Source organism: Anomaloglossus baeobatrachus, chromosome 2, assembly GCF_048569485.1.
Source record: "Anomaloglossus baeobatrachus isolate aAnoBae1 chromosome 2, aAnoBae1.hap1, whole genome shotgun sequence".
Lineage (NCBI taxonomy): Eukaryota > Metazoa > Chordata > Amphibia > Anura > Aromobatidae > Anomaloglossus > Anomaloglossus baeobatrachus.
The window spans coordinates 633,435,691-633,456,578 of record NC_134354.1 but is presented as its reverse complement, the minus strand read 5'-3'; the positions used below and the strand labels follow the sequence as shown (position 1 = coordinate 633,456,578).

At 44.4% G+C, this 20,888-nt stretch overlaps 1 protein-coding gene across 1 annotated transcript in view; it reads left to right on the top strand.

Moving 5' to 3' along the window:
* The window catches only part of SUCLA2 (succinate-CoA ligase ADP-forming subunit beta), a 158,333-nt gene that overhangs the window by 59,579 nt on the left and 77,866 nt on the right, over positions 1 to 20,888 (top strand). Inside the window, exons 4-5 of the mRNA XM_075333878.1 lie at positions 5,779 to 5,941; positions 9,198 to 9,294. Coding sequence (XP_075189993.1) covers positions 5,779 to 5,941; positions 9,198 to 9,294 — 260 coding nt within the window. The remainder of the gene's footprint in view (positions 1 to 5,778; positions 5,942 to 9,197; positions 9,295 to 20,888) is intronic.

Here is a 20,888-nt window from a genome sequence, read left to right as displayed (position 1 = left end):
GTGGGGCCCAATTTTTGGAAAAAAGGGAGACTCCGCTTGGAGTAACCCTTGCTTACATTGTTTTTAAAAGAAGCCAAGATGAACAGAGCTGGGATCAGGAAAGACTTTGCTACCTAACCCGGGGTCATCCTGGAAACGGTTAAGTATGGCATATTTTTGAATGTGCTTGATGCAAATCTAGCTGTGAAGTATACAACTGGGGCACAACTGCTGCCACTGAAGGGGTGGGTGTGTGTGGGGCCCAATTTTTGGAAAAAAGGGAGACTCCGCTTGGAGTAACCCTTGCTTACATTGTTTTTAAAAGAATCCAAGATGAACAAGTCATGGTTCAGCAAAGACTTTGCTACCTACCCCGGTGTCATCCTGGGGACGGTTAAGTATGGCGTATTTTTGAATGTGCTTGATGCAAATCTACCTGTGAAGTGTACAACTGAGGCACAAGTGCTGCCACTGAAGGGGTGTCTGTGTGGCCCAATTTTTGGAAAAAAGGGAGACTCCGCTTGGAGTCACCTTGCGGTGTTTTACATGATTTTAGAAGGGCATGCCATGCCTATATCTGTGTCTCGTCCTCTTTTTTCCTTGTCAAGCTCTTTTGTTTTCGCATGAGCATATGTCCTTGTCACCTTTGAGGGTGTTTTCTAGGTGTTTTTATGTGTTTGTGATTGCCTGCCATTGTTTCCTATGCAGTTCGAGTTCGGTTCGTCGAACGTTCGACGAACCGAACTCGAACGGGACCTCCGTTCGGCGAACCGACCTCGAGCCGAACTGGGACCGGTTCGCTCATCTCTAGTAGTAAGATGCTGATTGCAGACATACCTGCTGTAGAAAAATAAGATGCTTGTTTGCAGAAATATCTTTAATCAAAGTTGCAGAAATGCACTGCACTTTGCTAGATGGGTGCATCGGTGGTGGGCTTTTGTGGGTTGGGTCCTCGCGTTTATTCCTCCACTGGCATGTCCCCTTTTCTGTATTTGAATATCGTGCCGCCATTGCTGTTGTTGGCGGAGCGTGCACATTGCCACAGTACTCAGGTCTTAATTAAAATGACGCTGGAGTCCGCTCATGATCGTACCGCGATCTCCGGCACCCTTTTAACAAAGACACTGTGGTGAAGACCGAGAGGCATTGGTGCTTGCGCAGTAGTAAGAAGAAAAAAACCCACCAAAAAACGCAAACCTCTGCGCATGCTCCGATACCTCGAACAGTCTTTACCGCAGTGTCTTCAAAATATCGGCGCCATAGATCGTGGACTCCGGTGCCATTTTAATGCAGGCATAATGCCTGTGGCAATGGGCATGTGCCTCCAACAACAGCAATGGCCACAAAGCGCAATATTCAAATACAGAAAAGGGGGCATGCCAGAGGACTCCGGAGGAGGAATAAACACTGAGGACCTGACCCACAAAGGCCTGCTCCGGTGCACACGTCAGTCAAAGTGCAGTGCATTTCTGCAACTTTGATTAAAGATCAGGTAAGCATTTGGTCTTTCTACAATGGGTGTGCCTGGATTCAGCATCTTATTGCCTGTATGGCACCGCCTTCAGTTCACATCGCAAAATCCTGGTGGTTGTTCTCTTTAAGAGCTCAGTCACAGACCAAATTAAACTCCATTCAAGGTAATTCTGTATACAGCATAATGTGGTAGTAATGTACATACCATGAGTGATCGGATGATCGCAGGTTCAAGTTTCCTAAGGGGACTAATAAATACAATTAAAAAAATTTTTTAAAAACCTATAAGGCTCTGTGCGCACTAGTGCATTTTTACCCGCGGATTTGCCGCGGAAATTTCTTGAGAAATGTTTGCAATCTTTGTGCAGACATTTCCCAGCAAATTCTATGAGAAAAAAAAATAGCTGTGTGCACTGTGCGGATTTTTCTCAAGAAATTTCCTTGAGAAGAATTTCTCGAGAAAATTTCTTGAGAAAATGAGCATGTCAATTCTTTTCCGCAGGTACCCTGCGGATTTCGGCAGTACAGCCTGCAAAATCCGCAGGGATCCACCCGCGGGAAAATCGCGGTAAATCCGCATGCGGATTTGGTGCGGATTTTTTCCGGAGGTCCGGAAATCTTTCACTCCCAGAAGTTTCTCAAGAAATTTTCTTGAGAAACTTCACATTTCTAGTGCGCACATAGCCTAAAAGTTCAAATCACCTCCGTTTTTTCCAATTAAAATTAATTAAGAAAATAGAAATTTTTGATATTGCTACAGTATGTTCAGAAAAGTCTTATGTATCAAAAGATAAAATAAATCTGATAAATGGTATAACAAGAAAAAAACAAAACAAAACCCCAGAATTTCATTTTCTTTATCTCCGCAACTGTGAAAAAAAATCTAATAAGAGACCATTAAAATGCCATATCTACCCCCAAATGATATCAATAAAAACATTGGCTCAGGGCTCAAAAAGCAAGCCCTCGAAAGCTTCATACCCTGAAATTTATTTTTTTTTTTTACCTCTTGCATAAACGAAATATCTTTTCATGTTTGATATCACTATAAACATACTGTAAAATTAATGGTGCAAATAAAAAAAAAAAAAAAGCCCAAAAAACCCCAACCATTGCAGATTTGCACCTTTTTTGTTTACCTTCTTTGGGGATACCCATAACAACAAATTTTTTTTTTCTTCTTGCAGGCTATGTATGTATCAGTGGCACTATTTTGGGGTATTTGTTGCCTATTAACCTTTCACTTTTTATAATGAGAAATAACAAAAAATAAAACAATGTTGCCCTTTTTTATCCTTCTTTTAAGGCCCCCTTCACACGTCAGTGAAAAACACTGATGTTCTTCACTGATGTGTTAAACACCTACATGTCCCTCCCTGTTCCGTGATTCACGGCACACGTGGGTTGCCATGTGCAATCCCTGATTGCAAATGGACATTACTCACCTGCCTTCGCTCCTGCTGTCCATGTTGCTGATCTCCTCGGCTCTGCAGCGTCCGCCCACCGCTCTCTGCAGCTACTTCCGGGTCGGCTGTTCCTGCTTTCGTGAATATTCATGAGCCGGGCAGGAGCTGCAGAGAGCGGAGGCTGCACAGCGAATCGCTGGAAAGGTGAGTTGCAAATGTTTATTATTTTATGTCAGTGGTTTTCTGGTACGTGTTTCACAGATCACACACGGATCACACCATAGTGTGGTCCGTGGGTCATCAGTGATGCCAGAAAAAAGCGGACATGTCTCTGTGCAGAATCACGGACACGCGTGCACGCTGCATGGAGACACGTTCAGTGAAAAATCACTGATGTGTGAGCAGACCCATTGATTATAATGTGTCTGCGTATGTCAGTGATTCTGGTACGTACAAAAAAAAGCACATACGTACCAGAATCACTGACTTGTGAATGGGGCCTAAATGTCACATTATTCTTTGTCAGTAAAATTGTGGTAGCACCAAATTTATAGTTATGTTCATGTTTGTTTTTACCATATTCTGTGCTGTTTGTTTTCCATTTTTCCATCAAGTGTGTGTGAAGGGTTATTGTTTGTGTAACAAGTAGAGATGAGCGGAACCACTGTTCCGCGCGTGCAGCCGAACTTGTACCTCCCACGGCTTTGGCCTTCGCCTGACCCACAATGGAAGTCACTGATTGGCAGTTCGGGTCTCTGCCCACATGCAGCCAGCCATAAGCCGAGCACTTCTGGGGTCGAGGGTTTTCTATTTTTTTTTGTTGTTGTTGTACACTACATCTGATAACGCTGTTGTTACCACCAATGCAAGCCAATTAAACACTGCAAGCGGCTGGCATCGGGCTGAGCATCGGGCGTACGTATGCAGACCAAAGCTAGTGACGATCATGCGTAAAGCGTCCAAACTATGTTCTTTTAAAAATTAGGTTTTTTTGGCCGAAAACAGACGACCAAGCCTCGGGTTCGCTGTGTATTTTCTTTTTTACCATTTTGGACACTTTTTTTTTTTTTTTTTTTTTTTTTTTTTTTTTAAATTAGTTTTTTTTATTATGTTTTGGGAGGGGAAATGAATAAAATCCAGCATTTCTAGATTTTAGTTGTTGTGTGTGTTAAGCTAATTTTATTCTGCAGGTGGGTACTATTACAGGAAAACCAATTGTTATATGTAACATTTTTGTTTCTACTACATCTGCACAGCATTTCTGAATTCTCATAGACTTTGCTGGGAGAAGGAATGACGTCCAGTTTTGGGCAAAAAACGCGGTGTACGCACACAGCCTTAAGGCTGAAGATAAAGTGATCTCTAATAAGCATAAAGATGACGTATTTCCTTTGTATTCTAGGCAAAACATATATACATATATACATACACACACACACACACACACACACACACACACACACACACACACAGTGTGTATAATAAAAAAACATTTAGATCTCTTTACATTTTTAAATTAAGAAGAGAAATGCTGCCTATAGATTGCGCAGCATTACAAACTGCTCAGCTTCTGCCTATACTTCTATACTCCTTGTATACTGCATATTCACCTTCTATGCTGCGCTTATACTCCCTCTTTACTACCTGTTCATTGCAATGCATTACTATCTGCTTGGCTTCTTCTACCTTTACCCCTTCTATACTGCCTATAGATTGCACAGTATTGCTGTCTGCTTGTCTCCTGCCTATACTCATTCTTTACTGCCTATAGATTGTATAGCATTACAAGCTGCGGGGCTCCTTCTGCCTATACTCCTTCTATACTGCCTATAGATAGCATAGCCTTACAAGCTGCTGGGCTCCTTCTGCCTATACTCCTTCTATACTGCCTATAGATTGCATAGCCTTACAAGCTGCTGGGCTCCTTCTGCCTATACTCCTTCTATACTGCCTATAGATTGCATAGCATTACAAGCTGCTGGGCTCCTTCTGCCTATACTCATTTTATACTGCCTATAGATTGCACAGCATTACAAACTGCTGGGCTCCTGCCTATACTCCTTTTATACTGCCTATACGAGATTGCATAGCATTACAAGCTGCTGGGCTCCTTCTGCCTATACTCCTTCTATACTGCCTATAGATTGCATAGCCTTACAAGCTGCTGGGCTTCTTCTGCTTATACTCATTTTATACTGCCTATAGATGGCACAGCATTACAAACTGCTGGGCTCTTTCTGCCTATACTCCTTCTTTACTGCCTATAGATTGCATAGCATTACAAGCTGCGGGGCTCCTTCTGCCTATACTCCTTCTATACTGCCTATAGATAGCATAGCATTTCATGCTGCTGAGCTCCTTCTGCCTATACTCCTTCTATACTGCCTATAGATTGCATAGCATTACAAGCTGTCTGGCTCCATTTAACTTCAATTGAACTATGCTATAATACCAGGGCAGAAGCCTTGACGAGTGTTTTTGTTTCTGGAAGAAAGCAGCCATGTTTTCCATTTCCCATACTTTCATTCTGAATATAAAATGATGATAAAGGTGATTTATCAGAATCCTGTGCACATCGTGAATTTCTAGTTTAGCTTGCTGAGAATTAGAGGCGTTTATTGAGTCTTCTCCAAGTCATGCATGGTAATACATATCTGTGAAAATGAGCTTTTTCCAATCATTCCATTGCAGTGATTGAATTTCCAACGAGTCTGCTCTCATGTGTATCCGTACACAGGTTGAAAATGTGATAGATGCAGAATTTCTAGAGGTGACCATGCTGGGAGTGCGTCCCATAATGGTCATTTATTTCTCCATCTGAGCGGGGGCATTGCAGAGCACGGCAGGGTGCTAGAACATAAAATACATGCCTGTTTTCCTTATTTACCCTGATACTTCATTTTCTATTCTTTCATTTTAGTCCAGAAGAAGCCAAAGCTATTTCCTCACAGATGATTGGGAAGTTGCTGTTTACGAAACAGACAGGAGAGAAGGGCAGGATATGTAACCATGTGTTCATCTGTGAGCGCAGATATCCCAGGAGAGAATATTACTTTGCAATTACCATGGAAAGGTCATTTCAAGTGAGTTCCCGCGTTCTTGTAGAGTTATAAGACTTATAAGCTATAGGGAATGTGCATGCTGCAGAGAGCAATCATCACCAATTTCTCGCTCAGAGAAGGTGAAGTCACCCTCATAAGTTTCTCGATGCCTCATCCTTGTAGATGAAAAACTTAGCTCATATTCAGCAGGATGGAAGCTATTGTGCAGCTGAGGGCTGTTTTTCTTAAATTACTGTATGTGTTATTGACTGGACTATTCTCTGGACCCCCTCTACGACTTTAGACCCTTTTTTATTACATCTTTATGGAGAGGTTGTGTAAATATGCATATGGGGAGTCTCCAGATCATGAATTCTCATTCAAGCCTCCTCTGAACCTGCTCAAGGTTCCGCAAAGCAGCAGAGTGCTATGGCTTTTACACTAGGCATGGCATTTCAGTCTCCTCAAAAGGCTTGGTGGGCTGACATTAAGTTATAAAGAGGGTGTTCATTACTACGATTCTAAAGGTACCGTTACGCTAAGCAACATCGCTAGCAACATCGCTGCTGAGGCACAACTTGCTAGCGATGGTGCTGTGTGTGACATCCAGCAACAACCTGGCCCCTGCTGTGAGGTCGTTGGTTGTTGCTGAATGTCCTGGACCATTTTTTAGTTGTTGCTCTCCCGCTGTGAAGCACACATCGCTGTGTGTGACAGCGACAGAGCGACAACTGAATGTGCAGTGAGCAGGGAGCCGGCTTCTGCGGACGCTGGTAACCATGGTAAACATCGGGTAACCAAGAAGCCCTTACCTTGGTTACCAGATATTTACCTTAGTTACCAGCGTCCCCCGCTCTCAGCTGTCAGTGCCGGCTCTTGCTCCCTGCACACGTAGATGGAGTACACATCGGGTAATTAACCCGATGTGTACTGTGGCTAGGGGTACCCACGATCATTTTAGGAGAGGAAGTTCTTGGATGCTGCTGGAGCACTGCAACTCGGTGATTTCCATAGTATCCGTGGCCGGGTACTGCAGATCCACCCCCTATATTAATGAATGAGAGGTGGATCCACAGTACTCGGTTGTTGTCACTATACTTTTAAGTGTTGTGGGGTTCCTTCAGCATCTGAGAACTTCTGTCAGGCGACAGTAACAGCTGTCTTTCGCGTATTGGATGTCTGTACCCACGATCAATAAAAACATAAGTGCAACCTCTCTAATGCACCTGTGCAAAAAGAAAAAAGCGGCCAGAAGTCATGAAAATTTAGGAGAGCGTTTTTTATTTGCCAGAATGTTGAGTGTGTGTGTTTCTGTAGCGGCTTTTCCCCCTTCTTCATGTAGAATGGCGCCTGATCATGGCGAGTCCTCTGTATTCTGGCATTTACTAATGGACATGTTGCTTTGTGTGTCTCAGATTCTAAGCATCTCTATACTATGTGTGCCTTGAAGTGTGTGTGGCGCTTCCCCAGAGCACGGCCCGTATTTCATCTCTTCATCTCTCTTTAGAATCTGCCTGCGGAGATTTATTACACTGTCAGATGTTTAGCAGCCAATATTAACGTGCCCTGGAGAACAGATACCTCACATTTATTTCCAGAAATCTGCGAGAGTTGTGAATCACATCACGACAAACATCTTAGCGTATTCCCCATAGGTCTGCGCTCATTGCCTTTTTAAATGTTAACTTGTTTTTAATCAAAGATGTGCAGAAATGTGTTAGGTTTTATTAAAATTGATAAGAAAATGCGCTCTGTGAGTGGAATGCCATATCACAGACCATTCACGGGGCACTGACTATGTAGCAGGGTTACGACATAAAGGGGCTGTCCGTGACTTATTATTTAGCAGGGACTATTACATACATAATCCAAGTAATATATATTGTATATTGCAATATTGTTAAGTGATTCACACATTTGCCGACAACTTTTACTTCTGCACATCTCAATTGAGACCATGATACTAAAAACTGTCTGCGTGTGACGAGCGCCTGGAGTGTAAAAGCAGCAGAATCCTAAAGCTGTGTGCCCACTGGAGGTGGAAAATCCACGTTTTTTTCCTGGATTTTCCAGATAAATACGCATGTTTCAGCATGTACAGACACTCCCCATTTTATCCTATGGGACATGGGGAGTGCTGTGTCCATGCTGTGGATACGTGCGGCTGGGGAATATGTTGCGGATGTCCCGCAGCCGCACGTAATTGCATGTCAATTATTTCTGCGAAATTTACTGCGGAAATATTGGCTCTCCACTATGGAGATAGAGGCTGGGACTTCTGCAGGTAATCCGCAGGAATGTCCGCAGGTTTACCGCAGATATTTCGCTGTACTACCGCAGCTAAAAATAGCTGCGGATTCCGGCGAGCAGCTGCGGGAAACCTGCGGACATACCTGCGGATATATCCGCATGTACAAAGTCCCGAGGGCACATAGCCTATCAGTGAGTACACAACATCACTGTGAGGCCTCATTCACTACTCAGTGGTGCTGATCAGTATTTCATCAGTGTTTGTATGCCAAAACCAGGAGTGACTACACAACACAACTCAGGTGCCAATCTTTCAATTATAGTTTTTCACTTTAAAGGGAACCTGTCAAGTCCCTTATTTGTTCTAACCTAGAAGCATCCCTGTGTTGTAATAATGTGTAATATGAATGTATAAAAATGTTTTATTACTTGTGTTCGTTATGTAAATGATCAGAGGCTCTAGTCCCCTGGGCGTCGCATCGCCGTGTGGGCGTGATACCATGGAGAGCGCGGCAAGTAAACAGCCGTGACAGCGCATGACCGGAACCACAGGAGTCTTCTGAGCATGCGCAGTGCGCGTCTGAAGTCGGGAAGCGAGCACTCGGATAAGAAGGCTGCGGGAATGATAAGTACGCACGTGCAGGATCTTAAGGAGCAACAGGGATGTCGCTCATGTAAACGTGAAAACGCCCACAGGGCGATGTGACGCTCGGGGCTTGAGCCTCTGCTCATTTTACATACGGAACAAAATAAGTAATAAAACATATATGTTAATATTACACACTATTACAACTCAGGGATGGGTAGGGTAGGAAGGGGTTACTAGGCCACACATCACGCATAAGGGACCTGACAGGTTCCCTTTAAGTTCCACCTTTTTGGTTTTGTCATACAAACACTGACGAAATAATGCCCAAAAATACCGTGTGAATGAGGCCTTAAGATTCTACCCCTTTGATTTCTTGCTAAATAAATAGTTGTCCTGTACAAGCCCTTTTTAAAGGGTTTGTCTCATGTTCTCAATCATGAGCGCTCCTCTGGCTTCCAGGTCCCTAATACCGGGGGCAGTGCGCTCCTTGTTGATCAACAATTAGAACCATCAGCATCGTTGCACAGCTACTCCAAATTGTGTTCTCTCCGATTCTGTAAGCAGAGAGGCAGCTTTGCCCCTGCAGTATTGGAGAAGCACAAGGACACTGAAGCTGGTTGTGGCTAGCTTCAGAGCAGCGCTTGCAAACTCTATAGGAAATAAAGTGTACCCTCTGCGCTTCTTTCCTAAGAGACCGGTCACCACTGATATAATGCAGAGGTGGATGTTAACCCAGACAATGAGCAGTAAATAAGAGTTAAAAATCCTTCAGTTCTTAAAAACTGAAAGGATTTTCAACCCTTTCACTACCTTTTTTGACGTACCTACTCTATATGATGTGTTTTGGAAGTGGTTCCCATCCTATGACGTATAGGTACGTCATGGCGATCCTACAGTCACATGTACATGTAGTCTGTACCCGTACGATCATTGCTAGAAGCTCAGTGTAAGTGATAGCTGGCCTCCGGCGATCACAACCAGGACCAGTACCCACACCACTGGCTGTTTAACCGCCTAATTTCCACGATCAATAGTGGTCGCATCATTTAGGAAGCTAGGAGAGGGAGTGTATTCCCTCTCCCACCTGAGTGCCACCCTGCGACAGATTCGATGGCTGCTGATAGCCGCCATGGCAACCCGAGATGAAATAATGGCCTTCGAGTTTGCCAGCTACAGTGGCCTGTTAGACCTTATTAACAGCATGCTCTAAAAGGAGTCTTGCCAATGTGGGGGGAAAAAATTATATACATAAATATAAAAAAAAAAATCTCCAAATAAAAAAAAAAATAAAATTGTACAATAAATACGTATATTTATGTATAAAACAAAATAAACAGAAAAATAAAAAAAAAAAGTGAGGTATCTCTGTAATTGTACTGATCCGAAGAATTGTTGTTTCTAGCAATTTTACCACATAGTGAGTGGCCTAAAAACAACAAAAAAAGTTCCTGAATTGCCAAATTTTTTTTTCTTATGCCTCACAAAAATGTGAATGGGAAAACAATCGACAAATGTTGTGCCTAAAATTGTACCAATAAAAAACGTGAACTCCTCCCCCAAAAAAACAAGCTCTCACTTAACTGCAGGCAAAAAAATAAAAAATCTATAGCACTCAGAATATTGCAATGCAAAAACAATTTTTTTTCTAAAAAAAAATTGTGTGAAAGTGACAAAACATAAAAAAAATAAAATTATATAAATCCGGTGTTGCTGTAATTGCAATGACCTGAAAAATAAAGTTGTCTAATCACTTATAATGCACGAGGAACAGCGCAAAAAATTAAAATCAACTCTTGACCTACTATTGATTTGTTATTCTGCCTCACAAAGATCACAGTAAGGTTCGGCTCCCATTGATCCTACGATCTACATTGAGCACTTACACCAGGGCTTCTGTGTACATCTTGAAATATGTGATTCTCTCTGGCCATGATCTGGCGGTGTTAGTCTTTTTAAGCATTTATAAAAGCGTGGTCGACCACACCGCTGAACAGAGGCCAGACTTGGTCCAGATTAGTAATGCTGCCTCATTTTAGTGAATAAATCCATTGTGGGTTTCATCTGATTCATATCATTCTGCGATTTAGATGGAAATCATAATGTAAAAGTTTTGTGTGGAGCATGGGATATATGTGGTCCAAAATTGGATGTAAAATGTTCCCAATAAAAGCTTAAACTCAATCCTCACAAAAAAAAAGTTCCTACTAAGGTCTGCCATCTGTCAATGGAATATAGGGTTTTTCCGCATTTTTATCGTGTTTTTACTGCGTTTTGCCCAATGTGTTTTTTAAGTCTAATCTATTGACTGGAAGGGCTCAAAAATGCGGTAAAAGCGCAAAAAGAATTGACATGCTGCATTTTGAAAAACACAGCCAAAATGCAGCCAAAAAAAGATGCCCAGTGTGGACCGCAAAATAGAAATCCCATTGACTTTGCTGGGGAAGGAAATGCTGCATTTAGGTGCATCTTTGTGATCTCAAAAACGCACCAAAAGCACAGCAAAAGATGCCCTGTGTGAACACAGCCTAATGTCCTAGTGATAAAACACCCAGTGTAAGTAAACAGCATAAGAGGTAGCATGTGACACATTGCTGAATTCTGTGTTTTATCCCCTTCATGACCGGCCGATTTTTGTGCTTTCCGGTTTTTTTTCGCCACCCTTCTTCTGAGAGCTGTAACTTTTTTATTTTTCCGTCAATAGTCATGTGAGGGCTTGATTTTTGTAGAATAAGTTGTACTTTTAAATGAAACCATGAGTTTTCCCATATAGTGTACTGGAAAAAGTTTGTTTTGTTTATTTTACTAGTTCCCCTAGGGGGCTATAAGTATCAACAGTCTGATTGCTCATTCTTTTCCTATATAGGTCCTGGAACCCTTCCCCCTCTCTGCTTTCTATTATTGCATGAAGTCCTAGTACCTGCTACATCGCCCCTGATGCAGTGCACATTTATCACCTGATAGTACCTATTTATTTACAGTGTATGTCATTTGAGAGACTCTCCACATTATCTTAATGCGGCTCAAGAGCCTAGTGTTTTTCCTTTTGCCATATAATTACGTGATAAAAGTCCATGCTGACGAAGGCCTCTGGCCGAAACGTCTAAATTTTTGGACCAAGCACATGCACGTGATAAATATTGAACAAACCTGATCAATAAAAAGACTTTTGCATACTTATTACTGGATTATTGCATGTTTTTGGGAGTGGTAGTGTGCCGGGGTTATCCTTCCTATTGTAGCACTGGCCATTGGCTGGAGCTGGGTGATCGGTGCTTCACCCGCCCCCAGCTCTGATTGGAGAGACCGGTCTTGTGACCGGTCTCTCCAATCCATGTGGATCTGGGGCCCGTGACCGTCCCTGGAAGCCGAAGCTCTGCGGGTGCCCATCGGTAAGTTGCTGCCCCCGCTGCTCGCCCCTGTCCCCGATCGCCCGCCCCTGTCCCCGCCGCTCGCCCCTGTCTCCGATCGCCCCGCCAGCCCCGCCGCTGCTCCCGATCCACCGCTGTCCCCGCCACGCTCGATTTTACCGCTGTCCACGCCGCCACGCTCGCCACTGTCTCCGCCGCCGCTCCCGATCCACCGCTGTCCCCGCCGCCACACTGCCACGCTCGATCCACCGCTGTCCCCGTTGCCAAGCTCGCCGCTGTCCCCACCGCCGCTCCCGATCCACCGCTGTCCCCACCGCCGCTCCCGATCCACCGCTGTCCCCACCGCCACGCTCGATCCACCGCTGTCCCCGCCGCCACGCTCGCCGCTGTCCCCGCCGCTGCTCCCGATTCACCGCTGTCCCCGCCGCCACGCTGCCACGCTCGATCCACCGCTGTCCCCGCCGCCACGCTCGCCACTGTCCCCGCCGCCGCTCCCGATCCACCGCTGTCCCCGCCGCCACGCTCGCCACTATCCCCGCCGCCGTCGCACCCACCTTTCAGCCGCTGCTGCCCCCGAATCGGCCACCGCCTCCTTCATCGCCACTACACCTCCTATCCCTCCATGTGCTGCAAGCCACCCTCCCCCCACATGTGGGGGGAGGGTGGCTTGCAGTGCTCCACATGTGGGGGGAGGGTGGCTTGCAGTGCTCCACATGTGGGGGGAGGGTGGCTTGCAGTGCTCCACATGTGGGGGGAGGGTGGCTTGCAGTGCTCCACATGTGGGGGGAGGGTGGTTTGCAGTGCTCCACATGTGGGGGGAGGGTGGCTTGCAGTGCTCCACATGTGGGGGGAGGGTGGCTTGCAGTGCTCCACATGTGGGGGGAGGGTGGCTTCCAGTGCTGCAAGCCACCCTCCCCTCACATGTGCTGCAAGCCACCCTCCCCCCCCACATATGCTGCAAGCCACCCTCCCCCCTCCATGTTCTTGGGGCCACCCTCCTCCATGTGTCATCTCTCTCTCCCATCAGACTCTGCCCCCCTCCCCGATCTGCTGCCTGCTCTCTCCCATCCTCTTCATCTACCGCCCCCTCTCACCCTCCTCAATCTGTTGCCTCCTTCATCTGCTGCCTCTTCTGTCTGCTGTGATCCTGCTGCCTAGATCCATCCTGTAAGGTAGGTATCCCCATCTCACCTTCCCCCCCCCCCATCCTCTGCCGCTCCTCCATCCGCTGCGCCATTTCCCATCATCCATCCGCTGCGCCATTTCCCATCATCCATCCGCTGCGCCCTTTCCCATCCTCTGCCGCTCCTCCATCCGCTGCGCCATTTTCCATCTTCCATCCGCTGTGCCCTTTCTCATCTCCGCCCCGCCCTCTCGCATCGCATTATCCAGCGCAGTTGCTCACTTCCAGACTGCAGTGGATGATGCGATGCGAGACTCGTGCATCGCTCTCACGTTTGGCACTGGTCTTAGTGGCAGGCGCTCATATTTTTTTTTTTTATTCATTTTTTTTTTTTTTTTTTTTTTTTTTTACTGATGTCTGTATTTTTTATTTTGCCAAACTAATTTTTTTGTATGGGGGGGTCTAGTTTCCAAAATGGGATCACATGTGGGGGAGCTCCATTGTTTAGGCACCTCAGGGGGTCTCCAAATGCAACATGGCGTCTGCTAATAATTCCAATCAATTTTACTGTGAAATGGCGCTCCTTCTCTTCTGAGCCCCGCCGTACGCCCAAACAATTGATTTCCACCACATATGAGGTACCTGTGTACTCAGGAGAAATTGCACAATACATTTTATGGTGCATTTTTTTCCTGATACCCTTGTGAAAAAAAGCTACCTGTTTGAAAAAACAATTTTGTGGTAAAAAAAATAATAAAATATTTTCACGGCTGAACATTACAAACGTTTGTGAAGCCTCCAGGGGTTCAAAGTGCTCACTAAATAGCTAGATAAATTCCATGAGGGGTCTAGTTTCCAAAATGGGATCACATGTGGGGGAGCTCCATTGTTTAGGCACTTCAGGGGGGTCTCCAAACGCAACATGGCGTCCGCTAATAATTCCAACCAATTTTGCTGTGAAATGGCGCTCCTTGCCTTCCGAGTCCTGCTGTGTGCCCAAACATTTGATTTCCACCACATATGGGGTATCTGCGTACTTAGGAGAAAATGCACAATACATTTAATGGTGCATTTTTTCCTGATACCGTTGTGATAAAAAAAGCTACCTGGTTGAAGCAACAGTTTTGTGGTAAAAAAAATATTTTTTCTTTTCACGGCTCAACGTTATAAATTTCTGTGAAGCCCCCAGGGGTTCAAAGTGCACAGCAAACATCTAGAAAAAATATTTGAGGGGTCTAGTTTCCAAAATAGGGTCACTTGTGGGGGAGCTCCATTGTTTAGGCACCTCAGGGAGTCTTCAAACCCGACATGGCGTCCGCTAATGAGGGCAGCTAATTTTGCACTCAAAAATTCAAATGGCGCTCCTTGCCTTCCGAGTCCTGCCGTGTGCCCAAACATTTGATTTCCACCACATATGAGGTATCTGCGTACTCAGGAGAAAATGCACAATATATTTTATGATGCATTTTTCCTGATACCCTTGTAAAAATACTAATTTTTATGGCTAAAGTAACATTTTTGTGTTAAAGTAAAATTTTCATTTTTTCATCTACATTGCTTTGGTTGCTGTGAAGCTCCTAAAGGGTTAATAAACTTCTTGGATGTGGTTTTGAGCAGAGTGAGGGGTGCAGATTTTAGAATGGGGTCACTTTTGGGTATTTTCTGTCGCCTAGGTTTCTCAAATCACTCCAAATGTGATGTGGTACCTAAAAATTTTTTTTATGTAAATTTTGTTGGAAAAATGAGAAATTGCTGATGAACTTTGAACCCTTCTAACTTCCTAACGGAATTTTTTTTTTTTTCAAAAATGGCGCTGGTGTAAAGCAGACAAGTGGGAAATGTTATTTAGTAACTATTTTGTGTGACATATCTCTCAGATTTATGGGCATAAAATTTCAAATTTTGAAAATTGCGAAATTTTCAAAATGTTCGCCAAATTTCCGAAATTTTCTTAAATTAACGCAAAACATATCGGCCTAAATTTACCACTGACATGAAGTACAATATGTCACGAAAAAACAATCTCAGAATCGCCAGGATCCGTTGAAGTGTTCCAGAGTTATAACCCGTCAAAGTGACACTGGTCAAAATTGCAAAAAAATGGCCGGGTCTTTAAGGTGAAAACAGGCTGGGGGCTGAAGGGGTTAAAGGGGGTTGTTAAATCTTAAATGGCTAAAACTGTAAAGTGCTTATAAAAAAAGGCAACCTTACAATTTAGCTCTTCTTAAAAATTCTCTCTGCGCTTATTCTTATGTACTGCTCGCTGCCTTTGTAAGCGGCCACCAAAGCAGTATTTTGGAGATGTTCTGTCTCCTAGGCAAGAAGCGCAGTGCTTGCAAACTCTTTTGATTTAGAGCCTTTAGGGCTCATGCGCACGTTGCGTCCTGACCAGTGCAAAAATAAATGCACCCTCTGGCAGACTTGATGCTGCGTTTTGACAAAAAGAATGCATCCAAAACGCATGTATTTTGGATGCATTTTGCATGCAGTTCCCCCGGCAATTCAGCTCTGCTATATGCCTGCTGACAGCAGACACAGACAGAGGCGGGCAATGAGAATGAACTCTGATAACCTTCACCCGACTTCATTGTCATCCTGCGGCTTTGTCTCTGTGTGCTCTAATGAACTCAGATGAACCTCCGAGGTTAATTCCAGGACACAGGAGTCCACAGCAGTAACGTCAGAGCTTCACCCCGAGTTCACTGACATCGGGCCCCCCTCTCTCTCTCTCTTTCTCTCTCTCTTTCTCTCTCTCTTTCTCTCTCTTTCTCTCTCTCTTTCTCTCTCTCTTTCTCTCTCTTTCTCTTCTCTCTCTCTTTCTCTCTCTTTCTCTCTCTCTCTTCTCTCTCTTTCTCTCTCTTTCTTTCTCTCTCTTTCTTTCTCTCTCTTTCTTTCTCTCTCTTTCTTTCTCTCTCTTTTCTCTTCTCTCTTCTTTCTTCTCTCTCTTTCTTCTCTCTCTTTCTTTCTCTCTCTTTCTTTCTCTCTCTTTCTTTCCTCTCTCTTTCTTTCTCTCTCTTTCTTTCTCTCATCCTTTCTTCTTTCTTCTCTCTCTTTCTTTCTCTCACTTTCTTTCTCTCTTTCTTTCTCTCTTCTCTCTCTCTCTTCTCTCTCTCTTTCTCTCTCTCTTTCTCTCTCTCTCTTCTCTTCTCTCTCTTCTCTTCTCTCTCTTCTCTTTCTCTCTCTCTTTCTCTCTCTCTTGCTCCTCTCTTCTCTCTCTCTTTGCCTCTCTCTCTCTCTCTTTGCTCTCTCTCTCTCTCTTTGCCTCTCTCTCTCTCTTGCCTCTCTCCTCTCTTTGCGTTCTGTGGCCGCTCGCTGTCAGCTGCATGTAGCAGAGCTGAAAGCGTCGTGGGACCTCATGTGGATTACGTCGGACCTGGAGGTGTATTTGGGGATTAATAAAGTGGTGAAAGAGGGTGTTTTTCTGTCTTTTACTCCAAATAAAGGATTTTTTAGAGTGTGTGTGTGTGTGTGTTGTGGTGTGTGTGTGTGTGTGTGTGTTTTATTTCCTTACAGGTTAATCATGGAAGGTATCTCGGCGAGACTCCTGCCATGATTAACCTAGGGACTTAGTGGCAGCTATGGGCTGCTGCAATTAACTCCTTATTACCCCGATTGCCACTGCACCAGGGCAATTCGGGATGAGCCGGGTAGAGTCCTGGACTGTCGCATCTAATGGATGCTGCTATTCTGGGTGGCTGCTGGCTGATATTGTTAGGGTGGTGGGCTCCCCATAACGTGGGGCTCCCAATCTGAGAATACCAGCTTTCAGCCGTGTGGCTTTACCCTGGCTGGTATCAAAATTGGGGGGGACCTTAAAGTTGTGTTTTTTTTTTTTTGTTTTTTTTTTTACATGCACAATATAGACACGCCCACTGGCGGCTGTGATTGGTTGCAGTGAGATAGCTGTCACTCAGCGTGTCTGACAGCAACCAATCATCGGGATCGATGAGTAGCAAAGAGAGGGGGGAGGAGAGACCGACATCGGACACAGAGAGAGACCGAAAGACTTGCGTTTATGTCAAATAAACATGCGGATCGCACAAAAATGCAGTGCAAACTAGCATTTTGGTAGCGTTTTTTTCTACAAGTCAGTGATTTCAATGGGTGTAGAATGCTGCCAAACGGACAAAAAAAAATTGACATGCTGCTTTTTAAACGCAGAGATTTTGTAAATTTTTTTACAATTAGTCCCTGTGCGCACTGGAAAATGGAATTTTTTTTAAGAAAATTCCGCAGGGTCTGAAAAGATTACCGCACCCGCGGTAAAAAACCGTGGCAAACAGCACCCGAAATCGCATGCGGTTTGCTCGGTTTTACCGCGGTATTGTTCGTGTTATTGCCGCGTGCGGGTTGGTAACATGTGTTTTAATGCATTCAATGCAATAAAGCACACTGAAAAGAAAAAAAAAAGTAATTTCCTTCTGAGATAGATAGTAGATAGATAAAGAGCTAGACAGAAGAATAGATGGGAGGGGTAGAGTACCTGTGAGCACACGCTGCATTTTTCCCCGAGCGGTAATGTGGTGTTCACATCACCGACCGTGGGAAATGACCTGTAATTACCTCTGCTGTCTCGTTGCGAGGCTGCATTCTGTACAGTGTTAGTCGCGGCTGGATGCAAGCATCGCAGGACGTGGAATACGCCGGAGCTGTGTGTTTGGGAGGGGTTAATAAAGGGGTGAAACGGGGGCTTTTTTGTGTTTTTATTTAAAATAAAGGATTTTTCGGTGTGTGTTTTTCACTTTACTTACGGGTTGATCATGTCAGCTGCCACATAGCGCTAACATGAATCAAGCTTGGACTTAGTGGCGGCGATCCGCCGCCATTAACTCCTTATATTACCCTGATTGCCACCGCATCATGGCAACAGGAAGAGCCGGGGACACTCCGGGACTCCCCGCATAATGGATGCGACAGTCCCGGGCAGCGCGGGCTGATATTCTCTGCTGCTGAAGGGGGTGCATTAACCATTGGCCCTCGCCCTCCCCAGCCTGAGAATACCGGGCTGCCGCTGTGTGTTTACCTCGGCTGGAAGGTAAAAATATGGCGAGCCCACGTGTTTTTTTTTTTGCTATATGTCCGTTTGATTTGTATGTGTATTCTATATGTCTGTGTGTGAGTGTGATCTGTGTGTTCTGTGTCTGTGATGTGTGTGTTTACTCTCTGCTCCGCTTCCTCTTCCTGTCATAATGACATCACTTCCCTGCAAACTGCAGGCAGTGATGAACATTATGTCACGAAACCGCGAAATACCGCCGGGAATAACGCAGGAAAACGCAATGAACCGCACAGAATTTGCTGCCTGCGTTATTCCCTGTGGGATTTCACGATTACATTGCAGTCAATGGAGTGAAATGCCCCGCAGGGACCTGCGGAAAAGAATTGACATGCAATTGTTTTTGCTGCGGGAATCCCACAGCAAAACATGTAGCTGTCAAAATCTGCATAGTGCGCACAGCATTTTTTTTCCCCATAGGTTTGGCTGGTGATTCACTGCAGAGATGTTATGGATATATCATGCCGTGAAACATGCAGCAAAACCGCAGGAAATCCGCGGGCAAAAAACCGGCAAGTGCGCACAGGGCCTTAAAACGCTGTGTTTAAAAAGCAAAGTGTGCATGGATTTTGCATAATTCTCATAGACTTTGCTGAGGAAGCACAACGCATGCGTTTATGCTGCAGTTTAAAATGCATGACAAAACACCAATGTGCGCATATAGCCTTAAGCTCCGCTCTGAAGCTGATGGCTTTCCTGGATCCGTTCAGCTTCACTGCCGTTATGCTCCTCTGATGATGCAGAGGCAAAGCTGTCTTTGCTAGGAGTAAGGGTGAGAGCATAGTATGAACAAGTGGTGCAACAATTCCGCTTTTCAAAGCTGTTAATTTTCAGTAGTGCATCGCCTTCCCAGCAAGTAGGGGGGGGCAGGGGAATGGTGCATCCCTGAAGATGGGAAGATAAAAAAAACCTCCTTTTAATACTGAGGAATAACCAATGACCCCAAATGTTTGATACCTAACCCAGTGGATGTCCTAATGTACTATTCCTGATTGATGTCTGGATCCAGCTATTACAATACTGAAATTCTATTTACAAGTCCCTCTGAGCGGTGCGGCATTCTTCCCTCTTATCTTATCTAAATTATTGGGAAACCTGTGCGTGAGAGAAATTGGAAGGAGCGACTCACACGTCCACCCCACCAGTCACTTCTTATGCGCTACTCGAGAAAGAATCACATGACAAATCTGTCTCCTATGGGTTTACTTTAGTGTCTTGTGGCAATCAGGTGTGACACTGTACATGGATTGCGCTGCATGAAACATTTCTGCCCAGCTATGATCGCCGGCCAGGAGCATAATATTGATATGTTATTCTTAGTTGCCTTACAGCCTGGGGAAATATAAACATTTTTTTTTTTACTCCCTTTAGGTTGTCATGGCGTGCATTAATTTAAGTTGAAAAGAACTATAGAAAATGCAAATGTATCTTTTTAAATGTTTATTAGGGTCTGGAATTTCCCAAGATGTGAACTCCAAATAATATCACCTCCTGATAGATATATTGAATGATGTAACATTGGAAAATGCCTTTTTAAAAATGTGTATATCCTTACATATTAAGGCAAATGTTCTGATTTGAGAGATAAATATAGCAATTCTGCTTTACAAAGGATCTGTAAAATGTCCCATTGTGCTGCTACCAACCTGGACCACAAGGTGGCAGCTGTGTACCACATGACCGCTACTAATGCTGTTCCTACAGTGCAGTATGATCGGTCTTGTCAGCGTCATGCACACCTAGCGTTCATGTGAAATGCGTGTAACTGACAGCGTCTTTATCATCTGCTTGACCTAACTTGCTTCCTGCTAGGTTTCGGGCTCTTTTTTCTTCTAGAAAAATAAAATCTCTGAACATTCAAGGCATTTTGTGAGCCAACAACATAAACAGGTTTTGTAGAATGTTTTATTGAATTGTGTGGATAATGTGCGTATGTAAAGTTTTCTCAGACTGAATCCTCAGTATTATCAATGACATTTAAAGGAGTCATCCCGTGAAATGAAACCCCGTACATTTTAATTAATAGATCTTAGAATAATAAGTTCCACAATTTGATGCGTTAAAATAAATGTTCCAGTGCTGAGATAATGTTATGTCTGTGTCCCTGCTGTGTACTGTGTAATGGCCGTGTCTGACCGTACAGGGGCATGGTCTGATCATACCACTGCTCATGGGCAGGCAAGGATGTTAGAGTATGAAGACATTACAGCATGGAATTATAGATGATTCTTTGTGAGGTAAAACCTTTCACTACCTGTTTTTAAACAGGTTTTATCTCACAGAAAGCAGCAGCTGTGATCCCATGCTGTCTATCACTATGCTCCCATAGTGCACTGTCCATCACGCTAAAAAAAAGAAAAGGGGTTTCACCAATTCCAAGTCTAATTGTGACTTGTGTTAGGTCACTCCAGCCAGGCATTGTACAGGATGATGTTTGGTTTTCTGAGGCTCGGAAGAGACTCACTCAGGACAATCTGCCAATACACGTTCGGTTAATCAGAAGAGACTGTTGTAACCAAGGATGGACCATACTTCAAATGAGTAGCCCAACAATAATACTCCCCGATTTCGAGGCCAACCCACTACATTATAATGGAAAAGTT